This window comes from Hyperoodon ampullatus (assembly GCF_949752795.1).
Source record: "Hyperoodon ampullatus genome assembly, chromosome: 17".
Classification (NCBI taxonomy): domain Eukaryota; kingdom Metazoa; phylum Chordata; class Mammalia; order Artiodactyla; family Ziphiidae; genus Hyperoodon; species Hyperoodon ampullatus.
Genome location: NC_136930.1, coordinates 46,340,242 through 46,354,485, shown reverse-complemented (window position 1 = coordinate 46,354,485; position 14,244 = coordinate 46,340,242). Strand labels below are relative to the sequence as shown.

General features: G+C 33.6%; 1 protein-coding gene across 28 annotated transcripts in view; it reads right to left on the bottom strand.

The window, feature by feature from the left end:
• The window catches only part of RIMS2 (regulating synaptic membrane exocytosis 2), a gene marked incomplete at both ends in the record, with an annotated part of 562,776 nt that overhangs the window by 332,300 nt on the left and 216,232 nt on the right, over positions 1-14,244 (bottom strand). For 14 of the 28 annotated variants that reach the window (XM_079722692.1, XM_079722683.1, XM_079722690.1 and 11 more), the window contains one exon: positions 13,054-13,175. The exons of the other annotated variants lie outside the window; for them this stretch is intronic. In XM_079722692.1, the coding sequence (XP_079578818.1) occupies positions 13,054-13,175 (122 nt within the window). Of the gene's footprint in view, positions 1-13,053; positions 13,176-14,244 lie in introns of those variants that run through there. 28 annotated transcript variants of the gene reach the window in all.

Here is a 14,244-nt window from a genome sequence, read left to right as displayed (position 1 = left end):
GAAACAGGAAGTCTACCTGAAAAAGAATTCAGAATGATAGTAAAGATGATCGAAAATCTTGGAAATAGAATAGAGAAAATGCAAGAAACATTTAACAAGGACCTAGAAGAACTACAGATGAAACAAGCAATGATGAACAACACAATAAATGAAATGAAATTTAAAATAAATTTTAAAAAATAATAAAATAAAATAATAAATAAATAAATGAAATTTAAAACGGATAAATAGCAGAATAACTGAGGCAGAAGAATGGATAAGTGACCTGGAAGATAAAATAGTGGAAATAACTACTGCAGAGCAGAATAAAGAAAAAAGAATGAAAAGAACTGAGGACAGTCTCAGAGACCTCTGGGACAACATTAAACGCACCAACATTCAAATTATAGGGGTTCCAGAAGAAGAAGAGAAAAAGAAAGGGACTGAGAAAATATTTGAAGAGATTATAGTTGAAAACTTCCCTAATATGGGAAACGAAATAGCCACCCAGGTCCAGGAAGCGCAGAGAGTCCCAGGCAGGATAAATCCATGGAGAAATATGCCAAGACACATATTAATCAAACTGTCAAAAATTAAAGACAAAGAAAACATATTAAAAGCAGCAAGGGAAAAACAACAAATAACACACAAGGGAATCCCCATAAGGTTAACAGCTGATCTTTCAGCAGAAACTCTGCAAGCCACAAGGGACTGGCAGGACATATTTAAAGTGATGATTGAGAAAAACCTACAACCAAGATTACTCTACCCAGCAAGGATCTCATTCAGATTTGATGGAGAAATTAAAACCTTTACAGACAAGCAAAAGCTGAGAGAGTTCAGAACCACCAAACCAGCTTTACAACAAATGCTAAAGGAACTTCCCTAGGCAGGAAACACAAGAGAAGGAAAAGACCTACAATAACATACCCAAAACAATTAAGAAAATGGGAATAGGAACATACATATTGATAATTACCTTAAATGTAAATGGATTAAATGTTCCAACCAAAAGACACAGACTGGCTGAATGGATACAAAAACAAGACCCATATATATGCTGTCTACAAGAGACCCACTTCAGACCTAGAGACACATACAGACTGAAAGTAAGGGGATGGAAAAAGATATTCCATGCAAATGGAAACCAAAAGAAAGCTGGAGTAGCAATACTCATATCAGACAAAATAGACTTTAAAATAAAGACTATTGCAAGAAACAAAGAAGGACACTACATAATGATCAAGGGATCGATCCAAGAAGAAGATATAACAATTGTAAATATTTATGCACCCAACATAGGAGCACCTCAATACATAAGGCAAATACTAACAGCCATAAAAGGGGAAATCGACAGTAACACACTCATAGTAGGGGACTTTAACACCCCACTTTCACCAATGGACAGATCATCCAAAATGAAAATAAATAAGGAAACACAAGCTTTAAATGATACATTAAACAAGATGGACTTAATTGATATTTATAGGACATTCCATCCAAAAACAACAGAATACACATTTTTCTCAAGTGCTCATGGATAGATCATATCTTGGGTCACAAATCAAGCCTTGGTAAATTTAAGAAAATTGAAATTGTATCAAGTATCTTTTCCAACCACAATGCTATGAGACTAGATATCAATTACAGGAAAAGATCTGAAAAAATATTAAAAAATGGAGGCTAAACAATACACTACTTAATAACGAAGTGATCACTGAAGAAATCAAAGAGGAAATCAAAAAATACCTAGAAACAAATGACAATGGAGACACGACGACCCAAAACCTATGGGATGCAGCAAAAGCAGTTCTAAGAGGGAAGTTTATAGCAATAAAATCCTACCTTAAGAAACAGGAAACATCTTGAATAAACAACCTAAACTTGCACCTAAAGCAATTAGAGAAAGAACCAAAAAAACCCAAAGTTAGCAGAAGGAAAGAAATCATAAAGATCAGATCAGAAATAAATTAAAAAGAAATGAAGGAAACGATAGCAAAGATCAATACAACTAAAAGCTGGTTCTTTGAGAAGATAAACAAAATTAATAAACCATTAGCCAGATTCATCAAGAAAAAAAGGGAGAAGACTCAAATCAATAGAATTAGAAATGGAAAAGGAGAAGTAACAACTGACACTGCAGAAATACAAAAGATCATGAGAGATTACTACAAGCAACTCTATGCCAATAAAATGGACAACCTGGAAAAAATGGACAAATTCTTAGAAATGCACATCCTGCCAAGACTGAATCAGGAAGAAACAGAAAATATGAACAGACCAATCACAAGCACTGAAATTGAAACTGTGATTAAAAATCTTCCAACAAAAAAAAGCCCAGGACCAGATGGCTTCACAGGCGAATTCCATCAAACATTTAGAGAAGAGCTAAGACCTACCCTTCTCAAACTCTTCCAAAATATAGCAGAGGGAGGAACACTCCAAAACTCATTCTATGAGGCCACCATCACCCTGATACCAAAACCAGACAAGGATGTTACAAAGAAAGAAAACTACAGGCCAATATCACTGATGAACATAGATGCAAAAATCCTCAACAAAATAGTAGCAAACAGAATCCAACAGCACATTAAGAGGATCATACACTATGATCAAGTGGGGTTTATCCCAGGAGTGCAAGGATTCTTCAATATACACAAATCAGTCAACGTGAGACACCATATTAACAAATTGAAGAAGAAAAACCATATGATCATCTCAATAGATGCAGAGAAAGCTTTCGACAAAATTCAACACCCATTTATGATAAAAACCCTGCAGAAAGTAGGCAGAGAGGGAACTTTCCTCAACATAATAAAGGCCATATATGACAAACCCACAGCCAACATCATCCTCAATGGTGAAAAACTGAAACCATTTCCACTAAGATCAGGAACAAGACAAGGTTGCCCACTCTCACCACTCTTATTCAACATAGTTTTGGAAGTTTTAGCCACAGCAATCAGAGAAGAAAAGGAAATAAATGGAATCCAAATTGGAAAAGAAGAAGTAAAGCTGTCAATGTTTGCAGATGACATGATACTATACATAGAGAATCCTAAAGATGCTACCAGAAAACCACTAGAGCTAATAAATGAATTTGGTAAAGTAGCAGGATACAAAATTAATGCACAGAAATCTCTGGCATTCCTATACACTAATGATGAAAAATGTGAAAGTGAAATCAAGAAAACACTCCCATTTACCACTGCAACAAAAAGAATAAAATATCTAGGAATAAACCTACCTAAGGAGACAAAAGACCTGTATGCAGAAAATTATAAGACACTGATGAAAGAAATTAAAGATGATACAAACAGATGGAGAGATATACCATGTTCTTGGATTGGAAGAATCAACATTGTGAAAATGACTCTACTACCCAAAGCAATCTACAGATTCAATGCAATCCCTATCAAACTACCATTGGCATTTTTTCACAGAACTAGAACAAAAAATTTCACAATTTGTATGGAAACACAAAAGACCCCGAATAGCCAAAGCAATCTTGAGAACGAAAAACAGAGCTGGAGGAATCAGGCTCCCTGACTTCAGACTATACTACAAAGCTACAGTAATCAAGACAGTATGGTACTGGCACAAAAACAGAAAGATAGATCAATGGAACAGGATAGAAAGCCCAGAGATAAACCCACGCACATATGGTCACCTTACCTTTGATAAAGGAGGCAGGAATGTACAGTGGAGAAAGGACAGCCTCTTCAATAAGTGGTGCTGGGAAAACTGGAGAGCTACATGTAAAAGTATGAGATTAAGATGACTCCCTAACACCATACACAAAAATAAGCTCAAAATGGATTAAAGACCTAAATGTAAGGCCAGAAACTATCAAACTCTTAGAGGAAAACATAGGCAGAACACTCTATGACATAAATCACAGCAAGATCTTTTTGGACCCACCTCCTAGAGAAATGGAAATAAAAACAAAAATAAACACATGGGACCTAATGAAACTTCAAAGCTTTTGCACAGCAAAGGAAACCATAAACAAGACCAAAAGACAACCCTCAGAATGGGAGAAAATATTTGCAAATGAAGCAACTGACAAAGGATTAATCTCCAAAATTTATAAGCAACTCATGCAGCTCAATATCAAAAAAACAATCAACCCAATCCAAAAATGGGCAGAAGACCTAAATAGACATTTCTCCAAAGAAGATATACAGACTGCCAACAAACACATGAAAGAATGCTCAACATCATTAATCATTAGAGAAATGCAAATCAAAACTACAATGAGATATCATCTCACAACAGTCAAAATGGCAATCATCAAAAAATCTAGAAACAATAAATGCTGGAGAGGGTGTGGAGAAAAGGGAACACTCTTGCACTGCTGGTGGGAATGTGAATTGGTACAAGCACTATGGAGAATAGTATGGAGGTTCCTTAAAAAACCACAAATAGAACTACCATATGACGCAGCAATCCCACTACTGGGCATATACCCTGAGAAAACCATATTTCAAAAAGAGTCATGTACCAAGATGTTCATTGCAGTTCTATTTACAATAGCCAGGAGATGGAAACAACCTCAGTGTCCCTCATTGGATGAATGGATAAAGAAGATGTGGCACATATATACAATGGAATATTACTTAGCCATAAAAAGAAATGAAACTGAGCTATTTGTAATGAGGTGGATAGACCTAGAGTCTGTCATACAGAGTGAAGTAAGTCAGATAGAGAAAGACAAATACTGTATGCTAACACATATATATGGAATTTAAGAAAAAAATGTCATGAAGAACATAGGGGTAAGACGGGAATAAAGACACAGACCTACTTGAGAATGGACTTGAGGATATTGGGAAGGGCAAGGGTAAGCTGTGACAAAGTGAGAGAGTGGCATGGACATATATACACTACCAAACGTAGCATAGATAGCTAGTGGGAGGCAGCCGCATAGCGCAGGGAGATCAGCTCGGTGGTTTGTGACCACCTAGAGGGGTGGGATGGGGAGGGTGGGAGGGAGGGAGACGCAAGAGGGAAGAGATATGGGAACATATGTATATGTATAACTGATTCACTTTGTTGTAAATCAGAAACTGACACACCATTGTAAAGCAATTATACTCCAATAAAGATGTAAAAAAATAATAATAAAATAACCAAATGGAAATTTTAGAACAAAATATAAAATATCTGAAATTAAAAATTCACTAGATGAGCTTTTCATCTGATAGAGATTATGAAAGGATCTTGAAAATTACAAAATCTGAAAAAGAGAGAAAAAAATTTTAATTATGGAATATCTGGGATGATTTCTAAATGGTCTAAAATACCAAAATTGGAACATCAGAATGAAAAGAAAGTTAAGATAAAAACACTGATCAGCAAAGTAGTAGACAAACAAGAGAGAAAATCAACAAAGCTAAAATAAAAAATAAACCGGTCAAGCAAAAAGACGAATTTCATGAATTACAAAATACCAATACCAAAAATAAAAGAAGGGTTATCACTATCAATTCCATAGACATTAAAAAGTGAATAAAGGAAAATTACAAAATTTGTAACTTTTTTAAACTGTTCATAAACTAATGGACTATCACAACTTCTATTTAACATTGTACTATTTGTCCTAATAAGACAAGAAAAAGAAACAAAAAGCATAAATACTGGGAAAAAAAGTAGAACTGTATTTATTTGCAGATGACATGAATGTTTACATATGGTATCATAACAAATCTACAAAACAATTATTAAACTAATAAGTAAATTTGGCAAGGTCAAAAGATACAATGTTAATATTGAAAATAAATTATTTACATAAAAGCAGAAAACAACTAGAAACTGAAATTTTTAAAATAATTCCATTTATAGTATGATCAAATACTTTATATACTTATGAAAAAATAGTCATTCAAGACCTCTACCCTTAAAACTACAAAACATTCTTAGATAAATTAAAGAAGACCTAAATAAATGAAGAAATATCCAAAGGGAAAAAAATCAATATTTTTAGATGTTAACTCTCCCTAAATCAATGTACAGAAATACAACACAATCCTAGACTCAATCCTAGCAAACTTTTAAATCAAAATTAACAAATTGATTTTAAAATATATATGAAAATGCAAAGGACCTAGAATATCCAGCCTATCTTGAAAAAGAATAAAGGTGGAGAATTTACACTACCTGACTTCAAGATTACTATAAAGGTAAGACATTAGGATACTGCAGAAAGATAGACAAATAGATCAATGGAACAAAATAGATAGCCCTGAAATTAAATCATACTTATACAATTATTTAATCCTCTACAGAGGTGACAAAGCAATCCAGTAGAGAGTAGAAAGTCTTTAAGTCTTTTCAGCAAATGGTGGTAAAACACTGGATATCAACCAGGAAAAATATGAATCTTGACCCCTACTTCACACCATACACACAAAAATTAATGTGATGAATTGTATATCTAAATTAAAAAGCTAAAACTCTATAAAGTTTCTGAAAGGTATATAGGAGGATAGTTTGATGACTTAGGGATTGGCAAAGAATTGCTTGACAGCACACAGAAAACAAAAACTCTAAAAGAAAAAAGTTGATAAATTAGATTTTATCAAAATTAAAACTTCTGCTCATTTAAAAGAATTACTAAGAAAATAAACAGGCAAACAACAGACTGCAAGATATATTCACAGAGCATATATCTGACAAATGACTGATATCTCGAATAAAGAACTTTTGCAACTCATTAATAAAAAACAAAAACCTAAATTTTAAAAAATTGAATAGACACTTCACAAAGGAAGATATTTTCTAAAATTTTGAACAGACACTTCAGAAAGGAAGATATACAAATGGCCAATGAGCATATGAAAAAGTGCCTGACATTGTTAGTCGTTAGGCAAATACTATCAAAGGGAGTTGCTATTATAAACTCACCAGAATGACAAAAAATTAAAAAGATGTATATCATCAAATGTTGGAAAGTGTGTGAAACCACCAAAACTCTCAAACATATTTGGTGAGAGTTTAATTATTTTTAAAAAACGATCTGGCCTTATAAAACTAAATATAGACCTATCCTATCACCCAAGAATTCCTCTTCTAGGTATTCATCAAGAGAAATAAAAATATATGTCCACAAGGAGATTAATATGAGTGTAGAATATTCATAAAATAGAATACTACTCCTAGGGAAAGGAAAAACTACTCAATATGCAACAACATGGATGAAGTTTTTAAAATTATGCTGATTAAAAGTCTTTTATAAGAGTATCACCTACATGGTTTCAATTACATGAACTTCTAGAAGAGACAAAACAATCTATACTAAGAAAAAAAAAATCAGAACAATATATGGTTCTGGAGGCTGAAGGGAGCCAGTATTGACTGTAAAGAATCATGAGGGATATACGTGTGGGTATTCAGAGGTTAATAAATATATAGCCCCTAATTCAAGAGGCTCACAGTATAGTGACTCCACCAATATCACATAGCCAGCAAGGAGCAGACCCAAGATATGAACACAATTCCTGTGTTCACTGCACAATGTAAAGCTACCACAATATATGTAGAAAAGTCAGGCACAAATCAACCGCTGACTAAACATGGCAGCTCTCCTTGAGGTTTTCCTTTACCTCTATATCTGACATTTCAAAGGTCATGCAATGAAATGGAAAGTTTAAAGGAACTCAACTAAGAAGTCCTGAGTTTAAGTAAGCAGCTGAAAATCGTGTTCCTTATAGCCTAATCTGGGTCCCATGTCTCAATTTCTAAACCAGAACTGCTCCACTTTTAACTGCTTTACATATTGAGTTAGATTTTAAAGGAAGTGTTCTCTGCTAAAATCAAAAGACAAACAAAAAACATGGCTTGAAAAACACTAGACAAAATAAAGATCCCTCACAGTTTAAGATGCCACAATTTTAACATGCAATGGCTTTTTTTCATTTTGCCCCCAAAAAAGTGCTCACAAACATTTCTGAGATCCTTAAAACTTCTCAAATTCAGAATCTAAATTCCTAGATCAGCCCTAGGAATTCTTTTCCTGGGTACATGAATCTTTGTCAGTAACTCATAAATGGATATGAAGACAGCTCATAGCATATATGAAGTGAATTCACTTTACTATTCAGTGAATAGTGCCAGAATTAAACAAATTAAGTTTACCAGTAATTATCTTCTTTGAGTTTTCTCAGACTCCTTACAATCATATAGAAGCTGATAATAAAAAAGTATAGCTAACTTTTACATGTCAGTCATCAACAAAAGCAGTAACTTTATAAAAAGTTCTTTGAAAAGAGAAAATAGTACTTAGAGACTGTACATCAGTATCAGATTAAGTATCTATACTAATAATTGTGGTATATGGTTAAGATTCACAGTAAACATTCTGGTAAAAATATTAATGGTACACATCTAGGAATCAAAAGTCACTCTGATTAGAAATATAAAGAGACAATTGTTAAGATAAACTTTTATGTCTATAATATAACTATTATCATAATAATTATATATTTAACAAGGTTTATACATGTACATATATGTGTGTGTAGGTATGTGCATGAACATGTGCGCATGCATATCAGACTCTTGGGTGCTTTGTCTTTCAGAATACAGACTGTTCATGAAATATGTTCCTATAATGAAAAACCGATTGTGCTGTGATCATAACAACTCCAAACAATGCACACTGTGCAGACTGCACTCCCAGAACTATAAAAAGTAAGCATGCTGTTCTTTCAATGTCAAAGTAGTCATTAATATGCCATGATGAATAACAGGTGTCTGTGCCAAAAATCCTGAGCATAAATTGATGGCTTCATTATAAACCAAAGCAATAGAAAATGCTGCGTAAAGGACTAAATACTTCTGACCAAAAACACTACCAGATGACATAATTAAATATTTACTTTGCAAAATCAAATTTTATTTAAAATAATATTAACGCTTTAGAACTGTGGGAATGTTTCAGAGGAAAAGAGCCCATTTACACTAGGTGCATTCAAGCTTTACATTTCAGTTTTATAATTAGAGTGGCTCTGTAATTTATTGTCAAATAACAACACTTTTGAGAGAGAAAAGCAGTACTAATAATAATAGGTGGGGGACAGCAGGCATAAACTGGGACCAGTCCAGGCAAATCAGATAATATGGTTACCTTACTTGTAATTGAAAACACCAACAAATCCAAATCTTCTTTGATCTAGTAAGTTTTTTAAATCTTACTTTTAAATATTAAAGCCTGCATAACTCATTATATGTAGATGGAAAGGAGAGAAAGACTGTCTCTATTTTATTATCTATTTTGAATAAATTCCAGTCCTGTTATGCCCCTGTGTGGCCAGCCATCACAGCAAATTCACTGTCACACATTTAGCGACAGAGAAATAATTACAGGTTTGTAGGAAAATACAAGAAATGTTACTAAAAATCCGAAAATTGAAAAACTTATTAAGTACATTTTTTCCACAAATATTATCACAAAAGATAGTCATCATTATTATGTTATTTGAATACTGCTCAAAGCAACTGATTACTCAAGGCCCTGAACACTTAAAAATATACCTTCTAGCATCCCAACATTTTTGTTTGCTTCCAAAGACAAGACCACAAAATTTAGATTTCATAATGAATTTAGTACTTGAGAACTTTTTGCTGGTAACAAAAGCAATTATCTTTGTATCCTGATTAAATAATTTAATTTGGGGAAAAATGAGTTTACAGTAAGAAAATTTGATAATAAGAATTTAAAGTGTCATTTTATCAAAACCTATCAAGTGGATTTACATTGGATGCCAACACTAATTTTTTTTTCTTGTTGGACCTTCGGTTGTTTTATTTTAGCTGTAAAAGAAGATAATATCCTTCCACTTCCTTTATGCACAAAAATGGTACTCAGGAACCACAATGATAAGAGAATCAGCTAAGAACTTTCAGTTTGAAACATAAGGGTCATGCTATATGGTTTCCAACAAAAAGCCCATCTAAAATATTTCGATTTTTTTCACTCATAAATAAATTTCAATTATTCATTAGATAGCAAAATATTTTAACAATCTATAGTTACCTCCAGTTTAGTGACTTATGATGCATAATATTATTGTGTATTGAAAATCTTTGCTTCTTTGACAAGTTGAACCTGGAAATGCTTTTGGAATAATTATTATGGGAGATTTTCATTTTGAACTTTTTATTGCTTGTATGTCATAGAAGTAAACTGCCCTACCACCTGAAAATCTGATGAGGGCCTCCCTGGTGGCGCAGTGGTTGAGAGTCCGCCTGCCGATGCAGGGGATACGGGTTCGTGCCCCGGTCTGGGAGGATCCCATATGCCGCGGAGCGGCTGGGCCCGTGAGCCATGGCTGCTGAGCCTGCGCATCCGGAGCCTGTGCTCCGCAACGGGAGAGGCCACAACAGTGAGAGGCCCGCATACCACAAAAAAAAAAAAAAAAAAAAAAAAAAAATCTGATGAAAGTTGAGTTGCAAATTTAGGGACAAGATTAGTTACCTAGAAAAAGTCTCAAGAAAACTATTTGACAGAGTTCCCTTTCGATAATAGATTGTCTACTATTAACGCATAGTACTATTCTAGTAATTTCTCCTAGAAAGCAATTCAGAATAAAATATAATGCAATTGTCCATATCTATGATGTTATGTTTCTGTCACTTTAAAGATCATACTTAATGTCACAATACAATGACTGAATATTCCATTTCAACTAATCCAATTAAACAACTATTATTAATGTAATAACAACCAACACTGTTCTTTCCAGAGTGACAGTTATAGAATTGATGCTTCAACTTTAAGACCTTTATTATGTCCAGTCCACAAAGTTGAAAGGCCTGTTATTTAGAAACATTTTTAAAGTTGTTGTAAGAGCACATCATCTGATGACATACTCAGATCATCTTTGTTCCATAATTTTTTCTTCAAGAATGATTTTTTAGTCTACATCTTACTTTTCTAATTCAGTGTCTAAGCAAAATAAGAATTTTAAAAGTCCACTGTATCTGATCTGAACCCAAAGTAACCAAAACATTAGAATATGTGGCAATATTAATTATAAGTTCATATAAACTTATTTTCACCTTTGATACTTCTAAAATAATAACTATTTGTATAACTGGTTTTGCTTGATTAAAAGTAAATCAAGTAGTTTGCATTTATGAAGATCAGTAGAGCTACATGTGAAAAAATGTCATGTTTTCTGAAGACTAAGAAGTCAAAAATATATAAAGGCAGGGGATTTATTCCTCCTAAAACAGAATAAATCTTTATTGATTAACTGGTAGTTTCAGATAATTTTAGATTAAAAAATCAAAAAAGTTAAATAAGACTGGCCTCACAGAAGCATTAGAAACTTCACAATTTAATGTTTAACTGCAGCAACATAAAATTCCAGTTTTTTTAACAATGAGAGCATTGCAATTATAAGCATGCCAACAATAATAGAAACTTGAGGCCAAGGAAAAGAATAGTAATAGGGATGCATACAATTCCCTCAAAAAATAGATATTCTCATATTTTAAAACTACTAACATATACTATAAAACTAATTCCATACCATGCTGTTAATAGCACCACTTTTAAAGTGAATGTACACCCAGCCCAAATATTAATATTTTTAACACATAAATTCTTGGCATAAAAAAAAACAAATAGAAATCAAACAAGGAATAGATGTATAAAGGATGAGTACCAATCCTAAAAGTCTGATAGCTTCAGATCATGGAAATTTTAAGAAAGCCATACTGCCTCTTTTATGTAAATGTAAAATGCAATACAGATTATTTTTATCATTACAGATACTCAAGCAATGTATTACTAAACTAAAAAAAATCTTAAAATATAGATAGCCTATTTTAGAATCACAGAATTTCATAACTCACATATTTTAAATTAGTCCAAAAACTAAACGTAAAAAACAATCAAATTAGTTAATTGAACAGAACTGTATGGGGAAAGAAGTGAAATTTTATAAAAAGCCGATACATTATTCTATATTCCATGAAAAGGTCATAGATATATTTATCATCAGTAAACATTTTAAATGTCAACAAATTCTAAAAGCCTCCTTTTCATTTGCTAAATCAAAACATATACTGTGTAATAGGTATTTTTAAATCTATGAAATAGGCTGCCTCACATTGTTCAGAGATCCTAAAAGGAAGAGACCAGCAAAAACCATTCAATATTCTATGCACTCTTAGTTCTCCCTCAATTTCCAGAAGGTTTCAGTGCATTATCATGTTCACAGAATTTCCTTCTCAGTCTTTCACCACATATATTTAGTTGAAATGGGGTCTCTTCTACACTAGGTATATAACATTAGAAATTCTCAAAATGCAAACAACTTAAATGAGGGGAGAACTGGGTGATAAAACAGCATTTTAAAAGCATTCTTTAATAGGCTATCTCTTTTAGTGTAAGCCAGAGAAACCATCTAAAACATATGTCCATAATTTAACAACCTTCACCACACACACACACACACACACACACACACACACACACACACACACACCAAAAAAAGATCAGGTTGAAAAAGCAATAGGAATTTATAACAAAGCATCCTTCCAAAATAGCTGACCTAATACAAAGCATTATTAGCAGTTCCATAATATAGCTGTTTTAAAGTGACTGTTGATCTACCCTGCATAGAGAAATGTCTTAGACCTAGAAAACATCTTCCGCATGTTTTATAAAGAGCATGCATGATTGCTAATTCAGATTTTCCAACAAATCACATATGATTATATATCCCCATCCTTATATATGCAATGTAATCACTGGCGTGATCACAAAGGAAAAATATCAGACATTTTAAGTTAATCATTTTATTAGAAAATGAAATCATGAAACAGCCTGTATTATGTTTCAGAGGTCAAGCTAGTTAAATTTAAGATGCTGTTTGTGCTTTGAGGTAAGCTTATTTTCCTTCTTAAAATCAATTAAGAACTACATAAAATTTTATATTTATGATTAAAAAGACAACACCCTTATAATACTAATATTTCAATACTGAACAATTTTACAGACATATAAGATTATTATTCTGAAAATATCAATACTAGAAGAATATATAGTTTAGCTTTACCCACCTTGTATTGTTCAGTGTTTGTCCAAAAAGCTCATTTTGTAAAATATTTGGTGGGGATGAAAAAACCCCATGAAAATGAGACAAAACAGAATTGCAGACCTGGCGCAATGTCTCAAATTGCATTTTCCTTCCTTTTTTCTTCCTTCTCTTATTTTTCCTTACCACCTGTCTTTAAAGTCATCTATTTGCAGACACCATCAAATAAAAACATGCCAATCAAGTTCCATATTTCTCCTGAGCTCTGTAAAAACTGCGCTTAAATGAGCAGAGGTTGATAGTTAATTGTACAGTCATTATTCTTCTAATTCAGTCGTAGAAGATTCAGTACCCGTGTGGCTTTCGGCTTTCTCCTGACTGTAGCAAGAATTCTAAACAGCAGTAAGCTTTTTGGGCATTCCCAGCTGAAGTGCGAAGCTGAGCTGCTTTCATGTACTCTACTCATATTTCTCTCAGCCTATTAAAAACACGCAATGAATAGATGCTGTCATCAGGAGTTTCAGCACATCTGGCTACCAGCAATAAAATCTCAGAAGTAATAAAAATGGGGCAAGGTATCTTCTCAATGTTACTACTGAGTAAGAGGGAGAGAAATTATACATTTCCCAACCCTTTTCTCTTTCCCTGAAAAATGAATAACTCCAGCAACAGAGTATATAGGTCTCATCAATGTACAGGTTGCTGCATAGGACCAGAACACTCAAAAAATAAGTAGTAGGCTTCCCTGGTTGCACAGTGACTAGGAATCCGCCTGCCAATGCAGCGGACACGGGTTCGAGCCCTGGTCCGGGAAGATCCCACATGCCGCGGAGCAACTAAGCCCGTGTGCCATAACTACTGAGCCTGCGCTCTGGAGCCCCCGAACCACAACTACTGAAGCCTGTGCGCCTAGAGCCCATGCTCTACAACAAGAGAAGCCACTGCAATGAGAAGCCCATGCACCGCAAGGAAGAGTAGCCCCCGCTTGCCACAACTAGAGAAAGCCCGCACACAGCAACAAAGACCCAACGCAGCCAAAAATAAATAAATTAGATAAATTTTTTTAAAATACTTGAAAAAAAGTAGTATATCCTTCTTTTGATATCATGAAGCAATAAAAATATAACAGACAATAGGGCTTTTATTGCCTGCATTTATAATGCCATAATTCTCAAGAGACATTTGAAAAACATGTACTTAGTTGTCTTAATTCTTA